Genomic DNA, 27,491 nt, shown 5'->3' on the forward strand with positions numbered 1-27,491 from the left:
CTTGCTAAAATAGACTTCTAGTAGTTGAAGTATTGGGTCAGATAATTTTTTTTTCGTATTTTGTTGACTGTACCCTTTCTGAAGGACACACCAGTACCCCTAGTACCTGATTTTATGTAACCTTCCCAGTATTAGAATTAACACATGTTGAAACATATTTTTCCCCATTGAACAGTCTATTATTTTCATTTATATATATTTTTGGGCATGTTTTCATATGTTTATTGACTTTATAAATTTCCTCTTTGGAGACTGATTAATGTATTAACTGTTGCCCATTTCCTTATTTGCAGGTTTTTTTCTTATTGATTTTCAAGGACTGCATTCAACTGTGTCAAATGTCTGTAATATAGACGCCCCCAAGAGTGTTATTTGTCTCTTTTGGGCAGTGCCTTTTGCTACACAGAAATTTCTGTGTTTCATACAGTCTAATCTGTCAATCATTTCTTTATGACATTCAGTTTCTTGCCTTGTTAGAAAAACCTCTCCCATCCAAAGCTTACCTGTGTTTCTTTTAAGACTTGTCTGATTTTTTTACATTGAAATTATTGTGCTTTTTGGATTTTACTTTGATGAGGAAAAGCACTTTGTAGTCAAGATTCATGCCATTCTACATTTATTTTTATTTTTATTTATTTATTTTTGCTGTTTTATACTGATTTTAGTAGTGTCTCTCTTCCTTCTTCTAGGGGATCTTTAAAGCTATGTTCTTGGACGTAGCCCACCCTTTCTTCAGTTTGTTTTTTTAAATTTGTTGTGTGTGGTTTTCTGACATAGGTCCCATCCTTGGGTAAAGCTTTTGGACCTCAATTTATATGTGGCCCATCATCCTCATGAGAGATATAATCATTTTTTTGCCTTTACACCTTACATCTCTTTCTTTTTTTGTATATTAAGGTTAGTGGATTGCCTGCTGTGATCTCATGTCTTGTCCCAAGCTTGCTTTCAGCAAAAATAATTCCCACAGTTTCTTAGGTGACCTCAGATGGTGCCTTCTCCATCAGAGAATTCAGTTTACACAATTTTTTTTTTTTTTTTTTTTGACACCAAGTCTCGCTCTGTTGCCCCAGCCGGAGTGCAGTGGCGTGATCTTGGCTCAACACAACCTCCGCCTCCCGGGTTCAAGCGATTCTCCTGCCTCAGCCTCCCAAGTAGTTGGGACTACAGGTGCACGCCACCACACCCGGCTAATTTTTGTATTTTTAGTGGAGACCGGGTTTCACTATGTTGGCCAGGCTGGTCTCAAACTCCCGACCTCGTGATCTGCCCACCTCGGCCTCCCAGAGTGCTGGGATTACAGGCATGAGCCACCGCGCCTGGCCAAGTTTACACAGTTCTATAGTAGGAAACATACAAAGCTAACAGTGGCAGTTGTACATGGTTAGTATGAAGATTGTCCCTATATCACATCTCCCAGGGTACTGAGTTCTGGTATATAATGTGTTTTCCAAATCAGTTATGTTTTTAAAAAATCATACATTGTAAATGATTCGTGATTTCTCATACCCAGAACACAGTTGTTTTTAACAGGCCTTTTTAAAAATTGTAGAATTACCTGTGTACTTTTTAATAAACTCGAATAATATGGAAACATAAGAAGTAATTCCTTTCTTTTCTTGCCTCTAATTCAGTGCTGAAAGATAACCAACCACAGCTTGTTATTTATCTTTCCAGACTTTTTTGTGCTTGTACAAAGAGTTTTCTTTTAAACAAAAATAGTATTGTATTATACATGTTACAGAATTCCCTTCATTTTACTTTGTCTTGCAGATGTGTCCCTTGGACCTGTCTATATACATAGGTTGTGCTTTCCTTCAAGTTCTCCTCTTCATTAGCTTAGGAGAGCCAAGATACAAAGACTTTCTTATAAATTACTGTTTGAGTTTGGTTGATGTGCCCTACACAAACCTCACTATCTCTCTCTGTGTTCTCCCTACTCTCTTGTGGGTCCTTACCTACTCCCATGGCTTGGATTATTTTTGTGAATTCTCATGGCTTCCAACTCTTTTTACATCTGCAGTGGTTAATTTTCTTGCCATCTTTACCTGAAGATCATAAAAATGCCTTTCTCCCTCTTACTCACCCTTTCTTTGTTAATATTGTATTTTAACTCCCAATCATAGTTTACCCTTGAACAACACACCAACACAGGGGTTGGGGCTGTCTGCTGGGTGGCACCTGTGCAATGGTGCCTGTGCTGGTCGTCACCTGTGCGATGGTGACTGTGTTCTGGGTGGCACCTGTCCTATGGTGACTGTTCTGGTTGTCACTTCTGTGACGGTGACTGTGTGCTGGTTGTCACCTGTGCGATGGTGATTGTGTTCTGGGTGGCACCTGTCCTATGGTGACTGTTCTGGTTGTCACTTCTGCGATGGTGACTGCATGCTGGTTGTCACCTGTGCGATGGTGATTGTGTTCTGGGTGGCATCTGTGCGATGGTGACTGTGCTGGTTGTCACCTGTGTGATGGTGACTGTGTTCTGGCTTTCACATGTGCAACAGTGTGTGTGCTGCAGCTGTCACCAGTGACTGTGTTCCAACTGTTCCCTGACGTTTTAGCCAAGGTGATAGTCCATTTTGTGTCACGTTTTGACTTGATTTATTTTTGTGATGATTTGGGATTGTGATTGGATGCCATCCTTATGGATACTATTTTCTTCTTTAAGGAAAGGGGGCTGTATACAGCTTTGACCCAGTAGGGTCTTACCAGAGAGACTCCTTCAAGGCTGGAGGCTCAGCAAGTGCCATGCTACAGCCCCTGCTTGACAACCAGGTAACGATGTGTGTCTAACTTGTCATAGTATTCATTTGAAGTACTTTTCTCCAAGTTCTCTTCATTAGCTTAGGAGACCAAGATATAAAGACTTTCTTATAAATTACTGTTTGAGTTTGGTTGATGTGCCGTACACAAACCTTACCATCTCTCTCTGTGTTCTCCCTACTCTCTGGTGGGTCCTTACCTACTCCCATGGTTTTGACTGTTTTCCTGTATTCTCATGGCTGCCAACTCTTTTAAGTCTGTAGTGGTTAATTCTCTTGCCGTCTTTACCTGAAGATCATAAAAATACCTTTCTCCGTCTTACCCACCATTTCTGTGTTACCCAGTATTGTACTTGAACTCCCAAGCCTACAGTTGACCCTTGAACAACACACGGGAATTGGGGTGCCAATTCCCCAAGCACTGGAAAATCCACATATAACTTTCGACTCCCAGAAAACATTACTAATAAGCCTACTGTTGACTGGAAGCCTTGCCAATAATGTAAACTGTGGATTATCACGTGTTTTATGTATGTATTATTTGCTGTATTCTTATGAGAAAGCAAACTACAGGAAAGAGAATGTTATTAAGACAATCATAGGAAGAGAAAATACCTTTACGATACTGTATTTGTTGATACTGTAAGTTTACATCATCTGTTTACAAGGAGAATCATCTGTCTGGAGTGGTGGACAACCACAGCTGCAGACCTCAATCTACAGTACATATCAAGCAAGTCAGCCTTTTCTTGTAATGTCATAACTTTCCCTGCTTTTTGGGGAGCACTTCCAGCACCACTAGTAGCACTTTGTTTGGGTCACTTGTTATTTAAGGCTTATAATATTGCACTAAACACAATGAAAAACAAAGGAGAACCTTGAGAGATCACTTTAACTTCTTGTAATCAATTTATGTGTATTTTATGGTAGTAAATGATAAAATAATTAGTATCTACATATAGTTTATACATTTGTGACATACCTTTCTCTTAATTTTTAAAATATTTTTAGGCTACTCGGCTCATCTGAGTTTTTTCAAATTGTTGCAGATCTCCAAAATCTCTAAAAATGTTTCAGTATGTTTATTGAAAAAGTTTATGAATAAGTGGACCTGAGCAGTTGAAAACCGTGTTATTTAAAGGTTACCTGTATTTCTAAGTTGTCCCTCTTTTTGATTACTGCTGGCTAAATTCAGACCTACATTATTAGATTATTGGATTTATTTCCTAACGTCCTTTCTGCCTACAAGCTTACTTCCCTAATTCATCCTGCTCAGTTTTCTGAAGTGTGTTACATATAGCTACTCCTCTGCTTATTGCTTATTGACCTCATCTCCTGTCACCCACTACACCCAGACCCTAACTCTGCTTTTCTCAGAAAAGATGTGCTTTTCCTGACTCCGTCCCACATCTCCAGTCTGGAATGTTCTGTGCTCTTCAGTGTAGCCTTCAGCACTCACCTACTTAAAAGTCCTTTCTGCTGAAGCCTTTCTTCTTCTAGGAGACTTAGTGGACAACTGTTGGGGCTCTCCTGGCTCTTAATTTCTTCTTAGTTATAACAATTCTCTCATCACTTTGCTTGCATATGTCCACCTCTCTAGGTCATGTGCTCCTCAAGAGTGAGAGCTTTGCCAGTGAACCCTTGTCAGATTTCTGGTGTGTGTGATTCATCCAGGTCTGGAAGGGTCTTCATTCAATCTGAGGGACATTTTAATTTTGTGTAGCATTTTCATCACAAATCCTCGTACACATGAGGGTGTTGGAAGAAACTTGAACCTTTCCTTTGTGCTTACTGTCACCTGACGTCTCACCCGCGTTTCCTGTCCCACCAGGTTGGTTTTAAGAACATGCAGAACGTGGAGCATGTCCCGCTGTCCTTGGACAGAGCCATGCGGCTGGTGAAAGATGTCTTTATTTCTGCGGCTGAGAGAGACGTGTACACTGGGGACGCGCTCCGGATCTGCATAGTGACCAAAGAGGGCATCAGGGAGGAGACTGTTCCCTTAAGGAAGGACTGATCTGTGTGCTGTTGTCACCAATCAGTTCAGAACTGGTTGATTTTGTACTTTGGAACTGTACCTTGGATGGTTTTGTTTATTAAAAGAGAAACCTGAAGTACTCATTGTGCTGTAACTTGTCTTCTCTAAGCAAGACAGAGATAGGAAGTAGAATTTCTTTTAATTTTCTTCATTTTTCCCACCCTTTTCTATTTTTCCGAGTTTTTTTTTTTTTTTTGCATTTTAAGTAATGAAAACAGGTCATGTTAGTTTTCCCTTACACTAATGAGCTAGGAATTTATCTGTAAAAGTTAACCTTCTGGGCAAACTTACCTTATGAAGAGGGCTCTGATATTTATTCAGCCAGCTTGCCTGAAGGGCCCTTTCAACCATCCCTAAGGGAGAGTATTTTCCAGGGTTTTATTAAGACTAATGGTTATAAATGAAATATCTTAAGATTTTTCACTTCTGGGATTGTTAAGCAGTCTGGAATAGCTATTTTGTAGAAAAATCTTCAACCAAAATAAAATTGTAAAAAAAAAAATAGGCCTTTATACAAGCTTTAGCCAGAAATCTGGGATAATTTTTGCAAGCACTTTAGTAATGTTATAATTGAGACCTAAGTTTTCATAGAGCCAAAATTTTTGTTTTAGATCTATTAAATACATTTTAACTCCATTATAATATTTGGGTAATTTTCTTGTTGTTGAACAAGTCAAATTATACATAACATGGGAGTTATTGTTTGCTTTGTACCAGAGCAACCTGTGGTATAAATGGAATTTTACTAAGTTGGTGGTTAATCTTAGATACCACTTTTGTTTATTTTGCCTTTTATAAATAATTTAATTCAAATTATCAAAAGCTTCTAGTAGATACACATTGTAAACATTTATTGCACAAACATCAATGCTGTCACTCACTATCAGAGGCATTGGGGACACAGTGGTAAGACCTGGTTCATATTTCTCTTACAGCGTCTGTATGAGGATTCTCCAAAGACTCAGAACCAATAGGATGTGTTTGTATATAGAGAGATGAGAAAGGGTTTATTAAAGAAATTGGCTCAATTATCGAGACTGAGAAATCCCACGCCTGGCTATCTGCAAGCTGGCGAACCAGAGAAACTGGCAGCATGGCTCAGTCCAGGTCTGAAGGCCTCACAACCAGGTAAGCTGATGGTATAACCCTTGAAGTCCTGAAAATAAGGAGTTGGTTGTGAGGGGTTGCTAATCAAGTCCCTGGCTCGAGGAGAAAAACAGTGATTTCTTTGTCTTTGCCTTTTGGTTCTATCTGGGCTCCATTCAGTTGGATGGTCCCTGCTCACACTGAGGCTGATCTGCACTCAGTCCACAAACTCCTAGGCCAGTCTCCTCCGGAAACATCCTCACAAACAAACCTAGAAGTAATACTTTACCTGCTGTCTTGATATCCCTTAATCCAGTTAAGTTGACACCTAAAATTATCCCAATGTCCCAACTAAAAACTGTAGACTATCCCATTTCGGAACTACATTTTTTCATCTTTATATATACTAAGTGTATTCTTTTTCTGAAGGATTTCCCATTTTGGAGTTTTCTGTTTATGTAAAGTTGTATATCTAGGATTTTCTATAAGGTTCTCACCTCCCAAGGTTTATAGGGAAGTTCTACAAATTGAGGAATGATTGATGGCACATAATTAGTGTTTCATGATTTTTTTTTTTACCACCTTCAGCTAACATTGTTTTAATCCAGTGTTGCTGTAGACTTTGAACATGGTCTCAGTTTTGGAGTCAACATGACTTAGTCCAGAATGTGCTTAGCACGTGGCTCCTAGAGCTAACCTGGCTACTGATTATGTGGGTAGCTTTTATAGATCATTCAGGCACATTCCTTGTGTGAAAAGAAAACCTTTGATAAAGATTAGAAGTATGATTCATTCTTAAGAGTTAGCCTTGAAGATTCCAGTGAGAAGCTGTTCTTATGTAGAGACTTCCTCTTCATTACTGCCTGCAAGGGGATTGGAAGTATCTGATGATATTATAAATGATTGATGGAAAACTGCTTGAGAGGTTGGCCATGACTCCATTTATACACACTGAATTCATGTAGATGTTTGGATTTGTCTTAATTATCAGGCAGATGGCATAAATACTTTCTGGCAGTCTGCTCAGAGGGGCTGTGCTGACTGGGTAGGTTAGAAACAAACTCAGCCTGTAGTTGCTGGGTACCACTCGTGCCTCCGTATTTCCCATGCAACCATAGCTCCTGCTCTAGTCACAGTGACTTTGCAAGCCTAGCCAAGAAGAATGTAGACAACTTAGTAGGAAAATAGTATTTCTTACCAAAATGTCTCAGCCAAGCACAGTGGCTTACGCCTGTAATCCTAATACTTTAAGAGGCTGAGGTGGGGAGATCACATGAGCCCAGGAATTTGAGACCAGCCTGTGCAACATGGCAAAACCCCCTCCCTACAAAAAATTAAAAAATTAGACGGGGGTGGTGGCACACGCCTGTAGTCCCAGCTACTCAGGAGGCTGAGCTGGAAGTATCACTTGAGCCCAGGAGGTCGAGGCTGCAGTGAGCTGTGATTGCGCCACTGCACTCCAGCCTGGGTGACAGAGCAAGACCCTGTCTCAAAAAAAAAAAAAAAAAGAAGGCTCAAATACTAGCTTGATAGTGTTCCTTTTTCTGCCTTTCTGTACCTGTTAACCTGGGTGAGCGCTTCATGGCCCCAAAGTGTATTAACATGCTTTCTGATTCTAGGTCTCTCATTCCTTGTATTTGTGAATTTCAAACTGTAAATGGGAGATTCTCTGTATCAGAATTACATAGAGCACTTGTTCAAAATGAACTCCTAGGTCCAACAGACCTATTGTCTCAGCCTCTGGGCTAGAAATCCCAGGTGATTCTTACGCATACACAATTTGAGAACTTCTTTAACTCCTCATCAGTCAGGTTCAATCAGAGAAACAAGCCCTAGGAGACATAAAAAGAGATTTATTTCAGAGTTTGGCCTCACATAATAGAAGCTGATTAGATGATCTTTATGAGCCTGTTTCTATTTGGTCTAAGAGCCCCATAGCACAGGCTATCGAAGGGGCAATGGTGTGAATGGAGGGGGGTCAACAGGCTGGATTGGGACCTGGGACTGTGGGGGACACCTGTGGCAGTCCCGCTGCCTTAGACCTTTCACGTCAGTGATCATGTACTGGCCTCCTTTGTCACGGCTAGACATGCCCCTGGCCCAAGAGCTTGGGAGAAGTTGCAGAAGGGCCTGGCAGGAGCTTCAGGAGCTGGGAGCCCATGTGCAGCCCGTGCCACCAGCTGAGTCAGCAGGTAAAGAACATGCATGAGCGGTGACAGCCCATCATGCTCTGCTCAGCAGCACAAGAACAGATGGCTGCTGCCTCACTGCACCTTCTGCATCTTAGGCTCCCTTGTTTGAGTGCGAACCCACCAGAGTTGTTCAGTACCCATCAGTGGTCTTCATTACTGCGTGAAGTCCAAGTCTTTCTTCTTTGCTTTGTGAAATTAATTCAAACTTAAAGCTGTTGGAACGTTAAATTATTCTGAGCCTTGAAAGAAATGTGGCTATGCAGCCTGAGTCATGTGGGGCATGCAGGTGCGACTTCTGCCTTTTTTCCCCCTTGTAAATAATTAAGACAAAAGGGCACCAGATATAAGACCCCTCAAATCACTCCTCCTCCTCACAGAGTAGTAAAGCAATCTTGAAATGAGCGGCAATCTGTAACCAATCAAATTGCTGTGGCGAATGCACTGGTCTTGTATGGAAAATGTGATCCTGCTAAAATTTCTAAGTGAAACCTTCTCCACTTTGAAACATTAACCTTACTGGTTCAGAGTCAGTGTTTCCAGGGGGCCATTCTCAAGCTTTGCGCTCAAATTAACTCTACTTAATCATGTTTTCTAAATCTTATTATTTAATAAATGGTTGACAGTTTTCAGATCCCTCTGTGCCATCCTCGCCCCCCCACCCAACTCCCTACCTCTTCGACATACTTCTTCAACTGGCTGGGCTGCTTTATTAAGTGGGTGTGATATTCTCATTCTTAATACAACTAACATTGTCTGACTTCGTGTACTGTCCCCTTGAGCTTTATAAATCATACTCTTAAAGTCCAGATCAAGTTTTATTTTCTCTATTGAGATTTTCCCAACTTTTCTAGATTTCATGAATTTCTTCTGAGCTTCTATTAACTTGACACTTATAGTTTATGTTAAATATGAATGCAATTTTTTGCTGTTATTTCTTAAATACTGTCCCTCCCATTTACTTTTCTTATATACACATTACACAAAGTTTGGACACATAGGAGGCGCCTAAACCTATAAAGAGACATGGAACTTGCTAAAGGATCCAGGAGTGATCCGCTTATTGGTGTTGATTGAAAATCCATCTTGCTACCTACTTCTGGTTGTGAGAGAAACGTGAAATCTGTGAGCAGGACAAACTTCTTTCCCTCCCTCCTCTGGAGTTCCTAGCGGCAGGCCTGGGTCTCAACTTGGGAAGGAGCTTCAAATCCTTTATTTCAAGTTGTCACTTCTTTGGAGGGGTAGTAGCTCTGTCCATGGGCAATGTGGAATGTTGGAGGAGCCTGAAGGCAAGTGAAGTTAGGAATACAAGTGTCTCACCATCGAGTTCCACTCAGCAGGATGAAGAGTGTGGGTGCATTACATCACCCACAGGATCGCTGCTGATTTATCTGTTAACATACCGTGCCTGTTTTCTCCCTAGACAGGGAGGGTCCATAGTGTATGTGGATGCATTTCAAAACAGCCACTTTGTATGGCCACTATGTCCAGTGAAAACAGAGGCCCGTGGCCCCACTCTTGCCATGAGCACCCTCCCAGCCAGACTCTACTCTTGAATGAGTTTAGCTTCCAAGTTGCTCTCCCTTGTCTGAAAGGCTCCTGGAACTTGTGGATCATCTTTGAAAAATATTTCTATAATGGGAAAATATTTTAAAAACAGCATAGGGCGTGAGCTGATGTCCACAGGGCTGATTGTTAGAAGGTATAGGTGATCGAGAGTGTGATCCTCCCACTTTGTCCTCAAGCTGACCAATGGCCTGACCTCTTCTGCAGTGAGAACCTGCTGGAGAGTTGGCTGAGATTCAGGAAATCAAGGGACCTTCATTCTTCAACAAAAACCAGGCTCCACATCACCCTCCAAGAGGCCGCCAGGTGGCAGTGTTGACTCATCCTGCCTCTGAGAACCATAGTTTTCTAATGCTCAGAAAACTGCTACCACAGTTTTCTAGTGCACAGACTTTATTGAGTGACTAGAAAGGGGCCTTGAGTCTGATCATAAATCCTGTTTCATAACCTGGAAGGAGGTACACCTTTTGTACCAGCTGTTCCTCAGATCAAAGTGGAAAGGACAGAAGGAGACAAACTGAGCAAAATTGGTAGTAACCTATGCTGGAGGTGTCCTAGGTGTGTGTAGGGGTTGGGAGGTGGGTGGGTGGGGGAGAGGGAAAGGGAGGCAGGAGAGAGAGAGAGAGAGAGAGAGGGAGGAGGAGGAAGAGGAAGAGGAAGAAGAAGAAAGAGGAGGAGGAGAGAAGGGAGCAGGGGTCTGGTTGTGGTAAGAAGAAGAAGAAGGAGGAGGAGGAAGAGGAAGAATTAGAAGAAGGAGAAGGAGAAGAAGAAAGAGGAGGAGGAGAGAAGGGAGCAGGGGTCTGGTTGTGGTTTGGAGAGACAAAAATCAGAACACAGAATTTTTTCGGAGCTGTAAACTTTTATAAACAAGGAAAATAATGGGCAGAGAACACATTAAAGTGCTCTGTCCAGGCTGCTGACTCGTGGCAGAACAGATTAAGACTCAGGGTTTAGTTTTTCTGTTTTTCTCTCTCTCTCTTTCTGGGTTTTCTTTGTTTTGTGCTATCGAGTTCTTATTTCTTTTACTTCAATAATTTTTTTTTCAAATGAATCTAGATGTTATGATGATCTGAGGACACAAGCTGATAAACGCAATTGAGATCTTGGTTGAGGATTTGCGTAGGCGATATTAGTATCAGTGGAAAGTATCCACAAAGTCATGGAGCAAGGTCTCCGATTTACAAAGTTCTAGCTCCGCCTCGACCCTCCGAAGTGTTGGAATTACAGGAATGGGCCCCTGCGTCTAGCCTTAATTGACATTTTTCACTTACATTTTAGAATTGATTGTTGAGAACCCCTTGAGTGACCTAGAAGGTCAAGAGACTGCTAATCTGTCTGTGATCTGTTTGATATTTTTTTCTCCTCACTGAAAATGCTAAGAACATTCATTGACAAAAACTGGAGACACTGGTGAGCTCTTCCCTCTCTCATCCCATGGGACTGCACCAGCCTGTCTTACTGCTTCCTGGGGAGTTCTATACACAAATTCTCTGGGACCTTCTCAGGTTAGGCAAGACCTCCAGAAGACCTGCCAGCCATCTTGCTCCTGAAGTTCAAGGCTCTGAAAGCCTTAAATGTCATGAAGCATGAAGCATTTCCAGGAAATTTGTGGTTTCCTCCTGAAACTTCTCAAGGATAACTTTTTCTGAAAACTGCTTACAGCAACTTGATGGAGACCAGCATTTCCGAGGGCCCAGAGGAAGGATCAGAGAACAAGGACAGGGATAGGGAGATTTGGTCATGACAGTCAGAGGCCCATATGGTCTGCAATACTCCTTTCTGGAGGCTTTAACGAATATGAATAATCGAAGATGCCATCTGCATAATGAGAGCTTTGGACACTAAAATATAACTTTTCCGAGAAGTTGAAATTTGCTTATTTATGTTGTTTGTTTAGGGGTACGGTTAGGATATTTTATTCAGACACTCAGTGTGCTCAATTTTTTCATTTTTTCAGCAGTATTTCTGGAGCTCATATTATGTTCTAGGCACTTTCTGAGTCCTGGCGATATAGCAGTTAATAGAGAAATGAAATCCCTGCTCTCTTGGGATGCAGAGCAGACAAATACACCAGAAAACCTCAGAGGGCTATGAGGAGAATTCTGAGTGTGAGGTGCAGGTAGTGGGCGGGCTTCAACTCTAGACCATGGAAGAACTGCACTGAGACTTGAATAACAAGGAGAAACAGTGATGAGAGCAAGGGTCTTGGCATCATCTCTGTGGCAGGCACTGGGGATGCAGCAGCAAACAAAACAGGGAATAAGCCCTCCTCTCAAGGTGCTCACGTTATATTCTAAGGGGGGAAGAAATACAATCAGTCAAAGTGAAACTGTGTGTAATCATGCATTTGAGACTCTGAGACACTCAGGGTGCTGGGGGAATCGAAGCAGGCAGGGTGGGAAGCAGGGGCTAAACTTTAACAGGGACCACTGGAAGGTGATGGGCTTGGAGGGATGAGGGAAGATTGACAATGCAGACAAAAGCCAAAATAGACAAATGGGATCTAGTTAAACGAAAGAGTTTCTGCACAGAAAAAGAAACTGCCATCAGAGTGAACGGGCAACTTACAGAATGGGAGAAAATTTTTGCAATCTACCCATCTGACAAAGGCCTAATATCCAGAATCTATAAAGAACTTAAACAAACTTGCAAGAAAAAAATCAAACAACACTATCAAAAAGTGGGCAAAAGATATGAACAGACACGTCTCAAAAGAAGACATTTATGCAACCAACAGACACATGAAAAAATGCTCATCATCACTGGCCATCAGAGAAATGCAAATCAAAACCACAATGAGATACCATCTCATACCAGTTAGAATAGCCATCATTAAAAAGTCAGGAAACAACAGGTGCTGGAGAGGATGTGGAGAAATAGGAACACTTTTACACTGTTGGTGGGATTGTAAACTAGTTCAACCATTGTGGAAGACAGTGTGGCGATTCCTCAAGGACCTAGAACTAGAAATACCATTTGACTAGTGATCCCATTACTGGGTATATACCCAAAGGATTATAAATCATGCTACTATAAAGACACAGACACATGTATGTTTATTGTGGCACTATTCACAATAGCGAAGACTTGGAACCAACCCAAATGTCCATCAATGATAGACTGGATTAAGAAAATGTGGCACATATACACCATGGAATACCATGCAGCCATAAAGAAGGATGAGTTCATGTCCTTTGTAGGGACATGGATGCAGCTGGAAACCATCATTCTGAGCAAACTATTGCAAGGACAGAAAACCAAACACCACATGTTCACACTCATAGGTGGGAATTGAACAATGAGATCACTTGGACACAGGAAGGGGAACATCACACACCAGGGCCTGTCATGGGGTGGGGGGAGGGGGAAGGGAGAGCATTAGGAGATATACCAAATGTAAATGACGAGTTAATGGGTGCAGCACACCAACATGGCACGTGTATACATATGTAACAAACCTGCACATCGTGCACATGTACCCTAGAACTTAAAATATACCTATACAAAAAAAAAAAAACATAAAACATTGGCAATGCAGGGCCTGGGAAGGATCTTCTTGCAGGTAGAACAGAAGCCAAACGACACTTCCCTCCATTCTAAGCCAAATAACCCAGTGGTTCTTCTATGTGACTCAAGAGTGCAATTGAAATCCTAACCCTGAAGTCATTTTGTAGAGGCCTCAAGCTTCTTGGTGTGAGATGTTTCCTGGTCCCCTTCAGAAAAGGGCTCTGACAGGGTTTAGCAGAGCTGTTGCCGGACGACTTGGCATGAGCACGTCTGGATACATCAGGACTTTGTCACAAGAGTGGGTTTTAGTTTTAAATTCCTTAAATAACCAACAATTGGGATATGGTTAAGTACTTTATGAAATGTTCACTACATTAACTATTTTCTGGCCATTAAACGTGGTGGCCATGAAGACCTTGCAGCGACATGTCAGAATATTAAAGCAGAACATTAAATGAAAATCAAAAGGATACAACATTGTACACACTGACTGCAGGTGTGTGAAAACAAAAATGCAGAAGAAGAACATCCAAACTAACGTAGTGGACTGGCCCCCTACAAATTAACTAGTGGACTGGTTCACTTTATTGACCATTTTAGGACAAGATTTTATACATTTGGAATTCTGTATTTAATAGCTCCCCTTGAATTTTTGCATGATTTTAAAATACCAACCAAACTTCTTATAATGTTTAAGTTTGATTGTGGGAGCAATCTAGCAATCAATTTAATGAAAAATATCTAACTGGAAACTTTGAGTTGGTAAAAAATCTATTTAATAGGTTATTTCACTTTTAAGTACCCTGTTGCTATCAATAGTTACATCTGATCATCTCCTAATTAGTAAATAATGAAAACTATTGTTTTCACAAGTATGAATAGGCCACAGATATTCTGGGGTGGGTTGCTGGCAGGAGGAAGATACTGACTTGCTGACTGAGGAGTGTGAGCCCTGTCAGTGCTGCTTCTGTACGTAAACACTGTTAGTTTAGATGATGGCCTCACCAAAATAATATTCTGATTCGTCTGCTTGATTATGAAAGTACATAATTAGCAAGAAAAATCTGAGACGTTTTAGACAGACATAGACAAAACCTCTGGGTTGTCTCGAGAAAACCCAGAAAGCACTTCTGTCAGGCTTCATGAAGGGAAGAGGAGTTTTCACTGTAGCACACTTGACAGAAATCTAATACGGCAAATGATACTGAGAAGTGGAGCGTTTCACTAAAAAATATTGGGCTAATAAATGTTGGGAGCCAATATGTAAACACACACTCACACCCACTCACGCAGGCAAAAGCTGATGGAAAACAACCAAGCCCCTTTTTATTCCACTGGAAGCTGTGAGTAATGCCAAGTGTTCACACTTGAAAATGAGACACAAACACATTTTCTCTCATGTTTTCCACAAATGTGAAGACACGATTGTCAGTCAAGACTTGTCAGAAGATTTGGTATAAGTTTGAGGGCACATTTACTTTCTCTTATCACTTTAACAAGTCTATGTTGTTCCCATGTCCCATATAAATCTGCTAGAAAAATAAGTTTGGAATTTCAAAGTAGAAAACCTTGGAAATGAGATCTTCCGTGGCTTGAAGTTTACACCCAGCCTGGAGCTAGGCCCTCCACATGCATCAGCACATCTCATTCTTGGGTGAAATTTTAAAAATTGGTATGTAATATTTGTACATATTTATGGGGTACGTGTGATATTTCGTTATTGCATGATGATCAAGTCAGGGTATCTGGGATGTTCAGCACCTTGAGTTCATCGCCTTTCTATGTGTTGGGAACATTCCAAGTCCTGTCTTCTAGCTATTTTGAAATATGCAATACATTGTTCTTAACTACAGTCACTCTACTGTCGAACATCAGACCTCACACTCCTTCCATCTAATTGTCTGTTTGTACCCATTAATCAACCTCTCTTTCTCTCCCCCACACATACCACCTTCCCACCCTCTGCTAGCAACCATTCTACCTTCTACTGAGCACATCTCTTTCTGACTCTTCCATCTGATGTGGGTAAGGGTATAAGTGCGTCTGTCCTGAATTAGAGTTGTTTTCTAGAGGGCACGATCTATCTTTGTTTATCATTTAAAGTGTCCAGCATGCTTTGATTTATTACTAAGCATGAGCTATTTTTTACTTGAATTTCTATAATGCTTTGTTCATTCATTCGTGTTTTTTATTACGGAAATGTCAAATAAGCCCCTTGTATATTTCACCCACTTCAGTAACTATTTATGGTAATCTTATTTTATTATCCTTGTTTATTTTGGAGTAAATCCTAGAAATCCTATAATTTCATTAGTAAATATTTTAGTGCTCCTAAAAGATAATGATTGCATTTAAAAATATAATCACAGTATCACAATTGTACCTTTAAAAATTAACTGTAATCCCTCAACATTCAATACGCAGTCCATGTTCAGATTTCCTTGATTGTCTCATGAAGGTGTATTAACATGTCATTCACATCTGGAAACAAGCCTCTTTCTCTCTTTCTCTGTTTCCTTGAAATTTACATGTCAAAGAATCCCAGTCGTTTGTCATGAAGAATCCTCCACATTCTAGATATAACTGATTGCATTCCTGTAGTTTCCATCCTGTCTTTTCCTATAAATTGTTAGTTAAATGTAGAGGCTTGATTAGATTATGTTCGCTTTTTCATCAATAAAGCAAATTCTGTTCATATAAATCTTATCATTGCTTAGATGAACAGATTAGATCTGTTTCCTTTTCTCTTTTCTTTTCTTTTCTTTTTGAGAGAAGGTCTCCTTCTGTTGCCCAGGCTGGAGTGCGGTGGTGTAATCATGGCTCACTGTAGTCTCTGCATCCCTGGGCTCAGCGGTCCTCTCACCTTAGCCTCCTTAGTCGCTGGAACTACAGGTGTGTGCCACTATACCTGGCTAATCTTTGTACTTTTTGTAGAGACAGAGTTTTGCCATGTTGCCGAGGCTGACCTCAAACTCCTGGGCTCTAGGGATCCACCCCCCTCAGCCTCCCAAAGTGCTGGGTTTATAGGCGTGAACCACAGCACCTGGCCTAGACCTGTTTGTATTGGTTAAATGATAATGTACTAGAAGAGAAATCTTTTTGTGATATGACGTATCTTGAAGTATTGATTTTTGAGTTTGTGTCAATATGAGATAAACTTTAGTTTCTAAAAATGGCCACAAACTTTCTTCAGATCACAGAATCACAGATTTCAACTTGGGCAGGACTTGAGTGTCTCACTCCTGTAGGATCCCTTTCTGCCTTCCTGGAGGTACAGTCACCTGTGCTTTGCATGACCAAGTCCAGGATGAGGACCTAGTTACAGGCAGACAGGCCCCTGGTAAAACCTCTCACAGTTTTCCCGCTTTCCCTTCATGGCTTTTTTCTTCTAGGGTTGTTGTCTATTTTGTTGTTGTTGTTGCCTGTTTGTAACAGGTTTCTATTCTATCATGTTACCCTCCTCTGTGTTAATAATATAAATACCTAACACATTTTCTAGACTATCTAGCCCTTTAACCGAGGTTTTTTTTTTTTTTCTTGTTCTTGTAATTCTTTTTACAGCTAAGCCCTTATACTTAACACTCTCTTTTCTATGCTACTGATGGTTAACACCTTGATTTACATACTTTATTCGAGGGATAATAGTAATACTGTATTGCGAGTAGTCTCAGTCACCTCTGTGTCATCTTTCCTGCTGCTGTGTTGAGACTATTTTGGGGAGTATGCCTCAGCGACAGCTGTGAGCCACATTTAACCCACCAGCTGAAGTCTTGCCAAGTGCCCTTCATGTTCCCGCGTGTGCAGATGGCTCTGCCTGAGACCCATGGCAGCAGCAGGGTAAATGTGACTGGGGCGTCTTCTGGGGAGGCTCAGGTGGTCCAGGTTCCCTTTTAGAAACTTCAGAGTCAAGCTATTCGTAGTGATGACTCTTGCACGCTCCAGCTGCCTGGCCTGTTCCCTACCCATGGGGGCTCAGATCCCTGATGGCCTTAAAAGGAGAGGGCTTGAGAAAAATGCCACCCTGAGTCAGGGTGTGGGCTGCACAGGCCAGCAGCTTGTCTCTGAGAGTGATGCCAAGGGAGTGGTTTGCATGAAAGAGAGAGGGTTCTCCAAGACATCAGCCTCAAAATAGCCTGGCCATCCTGAACTTCCCTTAATAGCCTGCCACAAATCAATCACCCACAATCTAGGGAAAGCCTTTGTAAGCCTATTTGGACATTAGGCTTGTGCCACCTTGAAGAGCAATTGAATTCCACCTATTATTCTGAGGCATAAGATATTTTTCTGTCCTGTTTTCCTAAAACTAAAGCTATCTTTAAGTTTTGAGGGTATCCTCTTGCCTCTGTGGCCTGGGAATGGTGGAATGTGATGAGAGTGACGGGGTGGCAGCTGCACCCAGGATGCTGACTCGGGGTCACTGTCGGCTTCAGTTGATGTGGCCACCACACGTTAACCATGTGACATCAGTTTCTGGGCAGAAGCTAAGTGTCTTGCCTTCTGCAGTAGATTTTATCTCAACGAATTGTCCAGAAAAGGAAAAGCCTGTTTATCTTAACTTCCTCTGTGACTGTATTCCAAAATAAGCTTCCATAGGAAAAACATTCCATGCAAGTATGGCAAATGGCCTGGGCTAGGCCACTGCTATTCTCCTTTCCTTTAGAGAAGTACAGCCACGTCAAGTGTGTGTCTCCGAGGATTGCATTAAGGAAGACTTTAAGAAGAGTTACAGATTGGAAGGGAATTTATGTGATTTTTCCCTCCAGAATGCATCTGAGGGGGGCTCACTCAGCAGGTACATGGTCTTGGGTCCTCAGAGAAATCCTGGGTTTTACAAGGGGCCCTGAATGTTTATAAGACATCAGGTTAGAATGGGAGTCCAGGGGCAATATGTTGGAAACCCTAACAAGAACTGGAAATTTACAAGAAGTAAGGTGCAAGGGCTGAGGAGACGTGCTGTTTCTTTACTTTTGCAGAACAGCTGTGCAGCCAGTCCCTGGGATAGGCTCCTGTCTGGGGGTGTGCACTCACAGGCTGCCAGAGTGAGCAGTGGAAATGCAGGTTAGGCTTCTCCCCTTGCTGCTCAGGCCGCTGTGCTCCATGCAGCCTACAGGAGGCAGCCTGGCTCCTCTGCTACATGTACTGTCAGGGGCTGGTCACCTCCCCTCACTTTTAAGGGTCTCTGACCGTCACTTTTCTGGCAACAGCAAGTTGTTACCGTTGCCCAAAGATACTGAAGTGGTTGTAGGCTCTGGAATCCGAAAGACAGAGAATCAGGCCTACGCCATCTCTTCCTGTCTGTGGCTGCAGGCAATTATTGGAAGTCCCTAGGCCTTGCTTCCTCACTTACAAAATGTGGATGATAGTACCTTCCTCATAGGCACCCAGTGAAGAATACGTGAGATAATGTTTGTAAAGCTCTTGTTCCAGTGCCTAACACAGTATGTCCTCAGTGAATCACAGTTATTCCTGTTACGCCTTACATGCTATTCTCTCTGCGGGGACCCACAACCGCTGCACCCACCCCCAGCTCCCATGTGCCTGGAAACTCATATTCATCTTTCAAACGTGAGTCAGGTTTTGACTCAAGTGTGCCTCTCTGTGAAGTTGCCTCTGATCCCATCCCCCACCTTCTTTTTCTCCGTCCATTTCCTAAACCTAACTCTCACTTTGCAAGCCAGAGAGTAACTTCTGACCCAAATGTCCATTCGAGTCTATTATTCACTAGAGGGTAAGGACCTCCCTATCTTTCTCCCATTGGCTCTAGCTCCATGGCTACCATTATTGCATACTAATTATTTGTTAAAATAATGAGTTCAATCAATTCAGTGGTGTCTTGTGAATAAAACTTTGGCTGGCAGCAATAAATGTCTGATTCTTGAAGAATCCATTGTCACTAAATGCAGTTTTGGAGGAAGAACCTTCCAAATACATGGTGGGCAATGGGAGGAGATGAAAGGGATTTTTGTTAAAAAGTGAGGAACCACGGGGCTACCATCTCCTCCCCGCCCAGTGGGAACTTGATCTCCATATTAAGTGTTTGTTTTCTGAGCTTTGGTGCCGTGCTTTGCAGCTGACCAGTGTCCTCCTGGGACCTGATGTGGCTTTTTCCCTTTGTCTGACTAGACACCCTGTTGGCCTTCCTGGAGCCTCCAACCCCTGGCCACTCTCCAAGGTCCCTTGCAGTCATTTTGCTGCAAATAGCCCTGAGATTCAGACCCTACTCTTCTCATCCTCTGCCTCTGTTTTGCAGTTAAAATTCTAAGTGTGCAAAATTTTATAAATGACTCCACATAACATGATGACTATATTTTCGGGTCCCCAAACTGAGCTCACCAATGAAGGATTGATTTCCGATCTATGAACTGATTAAATGACAACACTTATAAAGTTACAAATATTAAATCAGATTTAATAATGTACTTTAAAAAATGTGTATGTAGAATATGATTTAAATTTAGAACCATTTCAGAATATTTACAACATGGTAACCACACAGGTCTTGCGGTTATTCAAGCTTCAGTAATTCAGATTTACAGATTGATATGGTTTGGCTGTGTCCCCACCCAAATCTCATCTTGAATTGCAGTTCCCTTAATCCCCACATGTCATGGGAGGTAATTGAATCGTGGGGGTGGATACCATCATGCTGTTCTGGTGATAGTGAGTGAGTTCTCATGAGACCTGATGGTTTAATAAGGGGCTTCCCGTAACCCCTCTGCTCTGCGCTTCTCTTTGCTGCCACCGCGTGAGGAAGTATGGGTTTGCTTCCCCTTCTGCCGTGATTGTAAGTTTTCTGAGGCCTTCCCAGCCCTGCAGAACTGTGAGTCAGTTAAACCTCTTTCCTTTATTAATTACGCAGTCTCAGGCATGTCTTTATTAGCAGCATGAGAATGAACTACAGTAAAATGGTGCCAGGTAGTGGGGCACTACTGTAAGATATCCAAAAATGTGAAAGTGGCTTTCACAAATGTGTAACAGGCAGAGGTTGGAACCATTTGGAGGGCTCAGAAGAAGACAGGAAAATGTGGAAAAGTTTTAAACTTCCTAGAGACTTGGAGGGCTTAGAAGACAGGAAGATGTGGGAAAGTCTGGAACTTCCTAGAGTCTTGTTGATTGACTCTGATCAAAATGCTGATAGTGATATGAACAGCGAAATCCAGGCTGAAGTGGTCTCAGATGGAGATGAGGAACTTGTTGGGAACTGGAGTAAAGATCTTGCTATGCAAAGAGGCTGGCAGCATTTTGCCCCTGCCCTAGATATCTGTGAAACTTTGAACTTGAGAGAGATGATTTGGGGTATCTGATGGAAGAAATTTGTAAGCAGAAAAGCATTCAAGAGGAAGCAGAGCATACAAGTTTGGAAAATTTGGCTGGGTGTGATGGCTCATGGCTGTAATCCCAGCACTTTGGGAGGCTGAGGTGGGATCACTTGAGGTCAGGAGTTCAAGACCAGCCTGGCCAACATGGCAAAATCCCATCTCTACTAAGAATACAAAAATTAGCTGTGAGTGGTGGCACACACCTGTAATCCCAGCTGCTCGGGAGGCTGAGGCAGGTGAATTGCTTGAACCTGGGAAGTGGAGGTTGCAGTGAGCCAAGATTGTGCCATCACACTCCAGCCTGGGTGACAAGCAAGACTCTATTTAAAAAAAAAAAAAAATTGGAAAATTTGCAGCCTTATGATGCAGTAGAAATGAAAAACCTACTTTCTGGGGAGAAAGTCAAGCCCTTGGCAGAAATTTGCATAAGTAATGAAGAGCTGAATGTTAATCACTAAGACAATGCAGGGGAAATGTCTCCAAGGCATGGTTTCATTGGCTAGGCCCAGGAGCCCTTGGTGCCCTGTGTCCCAGCCCCACCAGCCATGTTTTAAAAGGGGCCAAGATATAGCTGTGGTCATTGCTCCAGAGGGTGCAAGCCCTAAGCTTTGATAGCTTCCATGTGGTGTTGGTCCTGCTGGTGCACAGAGGCAAGAGCTGAGGTTTGGGAACCTCTGCCTAAATTTCAGAGGATGTACAGAAAGAACTGGATGTCCAAGCAGAAGTCTACAGCAGGGGTGGAGCCCTCATAGAGAACCTCTGCTAGGGCAGTACAGAAGGGAAATGTGGGGTTGGAGTCTCCACACAGAGCCCCCACTGGGGCACTGCCTACTGGAGCTGTGAGAAGAGGGCCACCATCCTCCAGACGAATGAAAAAGGCTCCACTTTTTTTTTTTTTGGAATGGAGTCTCACTCTGTCACCCAGGCTAGAGTGCAGTGGTGCGATCTCTGCTCACTGCCAGCTCCACCTCCCAGGTTCACGCCATTCTCCTGCCTCAGCCTCCCAAGTATCTGGGACTACAGATGCCCGCCACCACACCCAGCTAATTTTTTGTATTTTTAGTAGAGATGGGGTTTTGCTGTCTTAGCCAGGATGGTCTCTATCTCCTGACATTGTGATCTGCCCACTTTGGCCTCCCAAAGTGCTGGGATTACAGGTGTGAGCCACCACACCTGGTCAAAGGGCTCCACCTTCTTGGGAGGAACCACATCTATCTTTTTATTCCTGTCCTAGAACAGCCCTAGGAAGTATTGAAATCATTGCCTCTTTCCTATAGCCATTGCTCCTTAATTCCTAGTTCAGATCCTAGTATCAAGCCTGGAGACTCCAGTAATATCCAGGTCTCCTGGTCTTACCCTTGCCCACACTCCACAAAGTAAGGGGAGTGATCTGCCTTACATGCAAGTATGACTATGACCCTGCCAGTTCCCTCTTTAACATTATTAACTGCTTTTTAATTCACTTAAGAATATTTACAGACAATGAAATAAACTCTTTTAGGTACAGTTCTGTGTGTTTTGACAGATGCATACAGTTGGTAACTACCATGTCAATCAAGATATAAAATGGTTGCTTCACCCCACAAAATTTTCTTCTGCACTTTTGTAGTCACCTCCTCTCCTAATGCCCAGCTCTTGGCACACTGATCTGTTTTCTGTTCCTCTAATTTTGCCATTTCCAGAATATCATAAATTAAATCATACAGCATATCATTTTTTTAAAAATTAAACTTTTTATTTTGAGGTCATTGTGGATTCACATGTAATTGAATACAGAGAGACTCCATATATACTTTATGCTTCCTCTCCTAGTGGTAACATCTGGCAATCAGATTCTGACATTAGTACAGTCAAGACACAGAAAATTTCCATCAATTCAAGGATTCCCTATGTATCCCTTTTATAACCATACCCGATTCCCTCCTTCACCCTTCCTTAAACCTTGGAAACCACTAATCTGTTCTCTATTTCTATAATTTTGTCATTTCTAGATTGTTATATAAATGGAATAATACAGTATGTAACCTTTTAGGATTGGATTTTTCACTCAGCGTAATTCCCTGGAGGTCCACCCAAGTTGTTGCAAGTATCTATAATTAATTTCTTTTTATGCTAAGTAGGGTTTCACAATATGGAAGTACTGCAGTTTTTTAGCTCTCCTCTGCCAATATACACTGTTTCAATTGCTGTAGTGTAGAAGATGCCTTGAAATTGGATAGGCTGATTGCTCTCACTTTATTCTTTTTCAAAATTGTTTTAGCTATTTTAGTTCCCTTGTCTTTCCATATAAATTTTTGAATGATCCTGTCTATCTCTGTAAAAATATTGCTGGGATTTCTTAGCAACCATGTGAACCCTGTATATCAACTTGGGGAGACTTCACATTTTTACTATGTTCAGTCTTCCCAGTCCTTGAACGTGGATCTCTATCCATTTATTTAGGTCTTCTTTGGTTTCTTTCATCAGTATTGTGTAGTTATAGCATACAAATCCGGTACATGTCTTAATATATTTACACTTAAGTATTCCCTTTTTTTCCCCCCTTTTTCAGACAGAGTCTCGCTCTGTCGCAGGCTGGAGTGCAGTGGTGCGATCTCAGCTCACTGCAACTTCCGCCTCCTGGATTCAAGCAATTCTTGTGCCTCAGCCTTCTAAGTAGCTGGGATTACAGGCATGCACCACCACACCCAGTTAATTTTTGTATTTTTAGTAGAGACAGGGTTTCATGATGTTGGCCAGGATGGTCTTGCTCTCCTGACCTTGTGATCCACCCGCCCCGCCTCCCAAAGTGCTGGGATTACAAGCGTGAACCACCACGCTTGGTCAGTATTTCCATTTTTTGAGTGATTGTAAATGGTATTGTATTTCAATTTTTGGTCCATGTGTTTATGGCTGGCATATAGAAATATAACTGATTTTTGTATGTATGTTTTCTATCTGTGACCTTGCTGAACTCACTTATTAGTTTTAGGATTTTGTTTTTATAGGTTCCTTGGGATTTTCCATGTAGACAACCCTGTTATCTGCTAAAGAGAACAGTTTTACTTCTTCCTTTGCAATCTGTATTTCTTTCATTCCCTTTTCTGTCTGGACTGCACTGGCAAGACCTTCCAGCACTATATTGAATAAGAGGGGTGACGGCAGACACCCTTGCCTTGTTATACAGTCTTCACTGTGTTGTATAAGAAGGGTGACAGCAGACACCCTTGCCTTTTTCTACAATCTTAGGGGGCCAGAATTTAGTCTTTCACCATTAAGTATGTTACCTCTAGGCTTTGTGTAGATGCATCTTATGAAGTTGAAGAATGTCCCCCTCTATTTCTATTTTTTTCCGAGAATTTTATCATAAATGAGTGTTTGATTCAGTCAAATGTTTTTTATGCATCAATTCGTATGATCATGTGGCTTTTCTTCTTAAGTCCGCTAATATGGTGGAATATATCCACTAACTTTTGAACACTGAACCAGCCTTATATTTCTAGAGTAAACCCCACTTCATCATAGTGTATAATTCTTTCAATACATTGTTGATTTATGTTTGCTAATATTTTGTTGAGGAAATTTCTGTGTATATTAATCAGGGTTATTTGTCTACAGGTTTTTGTTTTTTTTTGTAATATCTTTGTCTGCCTTTGGTATGAGGGAGATACTGGCTTCGTGAAATAGAGAAGTGTTTCCTCCTCTTCCATGTCCTGCAAGAGGTTATGTAAAACTGGTGTTAATTCTACTTTAAATATTTGGTAGACTTCTCCAGTGAAACCATCTGGGCCTAAAGACATCTTTTTAGGGAGTTTTAAAATTGCGCATTCAATATTAAGAATTATGGGGCAATGAAATGATCTATTTCATATTGGGTAAGTTGTGGTAGACTGTATTTTTCAATAATTTGTCCATTTCTTCTAAATTATATTTATGTGTGTAGAGGTGTTCATAGTATCCCCTTACGGTGCGTTTGATGTCGACAGGGCTTCTAGTGATATTCCTTGTTTCATTTCTGATAGTGGTTATTTGTAGCTTCTCTCTTTTTTTTCTTTGTCAGTCTTACTAGAGGTTTAACAATCTTATTGATCTTTTCTAAGAATAATCTTTTTGTTTCATTGATTTTTTCCTATTATTTTTCTGTTTTCAATTTTATTGATTCCCGATTGTTTCTTCATTATTTTTTCCTTTCTGTTTGCTTTGTGTTTATTTTGCTCTTTTCTAGGTTCTTGGGGTGGGAGCTTTGATTGTTGATTTGAAACAAATAGAATATGTTTCTAACCACAGTAGCTGGGATTACAAGCAAGCACCACCACGCCTGGCTAATTTTTTATTTTTAGTAGAGACCAGGTTTCTCAATGTGGGTCAGGTTGGTCTCGAACTCCCAACCTCAGGTCACTGGCCAACCTCGGCCTCCCAAAGTGCTCGGATTATAGGCATGAGCCACTGCACCCAGTGCATGTGTCTTTTTGGTAGAATGAATTGTTGTCATTTGGATACATATCCAGTAGTGGGATTGCTGGGCCAAATTGTAGTTCTGTTTTAAGTTTTTCAAGAAATCTCCAAACTGCTTTCTATAGTGGCTGAACTAATTAACATTCCACCAACAGTGTATAATCATTCCCTTTTCTCCACAGCATCACCAGCATCTGTTGTTTTTTTGACTTTTTAATAATAGCCATTTTGATTGGTGTGAGATGGTATCTCATTGTGGTTTTGATTTGCCTTTCTCTGATGATTAGTGATATGGAGCATTTTTTCACATTTGTTGGCTGCATGTCTGTCTTCTTTTGAGAAGTGTCTTTTCATGTCTTTTGCCCATTTTTTTTAATGGGGTTGTTTTTTGCTTGTTCATTTGTTTAAGTTCCTTATAGATTCTGGATATTAGCCTTTTGTCAGATGTGTGGTTTTTGAATATTTTCTCCCATTCTGTAGGTTGTCTGTTTACTCTGTTGATAGTTTCTTTTGTTGTGCAGAAGCTCTTTAATTATGTCCCACTTGTCAATTTTTGTTTTTGTTGAAACTGCTTTTGAGGACAGAATTACAAGTTCTTTCCTAAGGCTAATGTCCAGAATGGTGTTTCCTAGGTTTTCTTCTAGGATTCTTAACAGTTTGAGGTCTTACATTTAAATCTTTAATCTACCATGAACTAATTTTTGTATATGGTGAAAGGTAGGAGTCCAGTTTCATTCTTCTGTGTATGACTAGACAGTGAACCCAGCACCATTTATTGATTAGGGAGCTTTTCCCCATTGCTTATTTTTGTTGACTTTGTTGAAGATCAGATGGCTGTAGGTGTGTGGCTTTATTTCTGGGTTCTCTATTCTGTTCCATTAGTCTATGTGTCTGTTTTTGTGCCAGTGCCAAGTTATTTTGGCTACTGTAGTATTATAGTGTAGTTTGAAGTTGGATAATGTGATGCCTCTGGCTTTGTCCTTCTTGCTTAATATTGCTTTGGCTATTTGGGCTTTTATTGTTCCATATGAATCTCACAATAGTTTTTTCTAGTTATTTGAAAAATGACATTGGTAATTTGATAGGAATAGCATTGAATCTGTAGATTACTTTGGGCAGTATGGCCATATTAATGATATTGATTCTTCCAATCAATGGGTATGGAATGTTTTTCCATTTGTGTTACCTATGACTCCTTTCAGCAGTGTTTTTTAGTTCTTCTTGTAGAGATCTTTCACCTCCTGGTTAGAAGTATTCCTAGGTATTTTATTTTCTTTGTGGCTATTGTGAATGAGATTATGTTCTCGATTTGGTTCTCAGCTTGAATGTTATTGGTGTATAAAAATGCTTCTGATTTTTATACATTGACTTTGTATTCCAAAACCTTACTGAAATTGTTTATAAATTCTAGGAGCCTTTTGGTGGAGTATTTGGGATTTTCTAGGTATAGAAACGTATTATCTGCAAAGAGAGATAATTTAACTTCTTTTTTTCCTATTTGTATGCCTTTTATTTTTTTCTCTTGCCTGACAGCTTTGGCTAGCATTTCCAGTACTACGCTGAATAGGAGTGGTGAGAGTGAGCATCCTTATCGTGTTCCAGTTCTCGAGGGCAATGGTTCTGGTTTTTTGGCTATTCACTCTGTCATTAGCTGTGGATTTGTCATAGACAGCTCTTGTTATTTTGAGGGGTGTTCCTTTGATACCTAGTTTCTTGTGGGTTTTTTTATCATGAAGGGATGTTGGATTTTATTGAAAACTTTTTCTGTGTCTATTGAGATGATCATATGGTTTTTGTTTCTAATTCTGTTTATGTGGTGAATCAGATTTATTGATTTGTGTGTGTTGAACCAACCTTGCCTCCCAGGAATAAAGCCTAATTAATCATGATGAATTAACTTTTTGATGTGCTTTTGGATTCAGTTTGCTAGTATTTTGTTGAGAAGTTTTGCACATATGCTCATCAGGGATATTGGCGTGCAGTTTTCTTTTGTTGTTGTTGTGTCTTTATCAGGTTTTGGTATCAGAGCGATGCTAATTTTGTAGAATGAGTTAGGGAGAATTCCCTCCTCCTCGATTTTTGGGAATGCTTTCAGTAGAATTGGTACTAGCTCTCCTTTGTACATCTGGTAGAATTCAGCTATGAATCCATTTGGTCTGGGGCTTTTTTGTTTGATAGATTTTCAAATTATGGATTCAATTTTGGAACTTAATATTGGTCTGTTCAGGGTTTCAATTTCTCACTGATTCAATCTTAAGAGATTTTGTGTTTCCAGGAATTTATCTATTTTTTTTTTCTAGATTTTCTAGCTTGTGTGCATAGAGATATTCATAATAGTCTCAGAGGATCTTTTGTATTTCTGTGGGATTGGTTGTATAACATCGCCTTTGTCATTTCTGATTTGTGTCTATTTGGATCTTCTCTCTTTTTTTCTTTGTTAACCTAGCTAGTGCTCTATAATCTTGTTTATCCTTCCAAAGAATCAACTTTTGGTTTAGTTGAGTCTTTGTATGGATATTTCAGTCTCAATTTCATTCTGTTATTCTCTGATTCTAGTTATTTTCTTCTGCTAGCGTTGGATTTAGTTTGTTCT

At 41.0% G+C, this 27,491-nt stretch overlaps 1 protein-coding gene across 3 annotated transcripts in view; it reads left to right on the top strand.

Moving 5' to 3' along the window:
* Nucleotides 1-27,106, top strand: part of PSMB1 (proteasome subunit beta 1) — a 41,849-nt gene extending 14,743 nt beyond the window's left edge. For 2 of the 3 annotated variants that reach the window (XM_025381596.1, XM_025381598.1), the window contains 2 exons: nucleotides 2,666-2,772; nucleotides 4,591-4,880. In XM_025381596.1, coding sequence (XP_025237381.1) covers nucleotides 2,666-2,772; nucleotides 4,591-4,776 — 293 coding nt within the window. In that variant the 3' untranslated portion in view covers nucleotides 4,777-4,880. Of the gene's footprint in view, nucleotides 1-2,665; nucleotides 2,773-4,590; nucleotides 4,881-27,076 lie in introns of those variants that run through there. The other variant, XM_025381597.1, reaches the window with a different exon arrangement.
* The last annotated feature ends 385 nt before the right edge of the window (nucleotides 27,107-27,491 follow it).

This window comes from Theropithecus gelada, chromosome 4, assembly GCF_003255815.1.
Source record: "Theropithecus gelada isolate Dixy chromosome 4, Tgel_1.0, whole genome shotgun sequence".
In the NCBI taxonomy this organism is placed as follows: domain Eukaryota; kingdom Metazoa; phylum Chordata; class Mammalia; order Primates; family Cercopithecidae; genus Theropithecus; species Theropithecus gelada.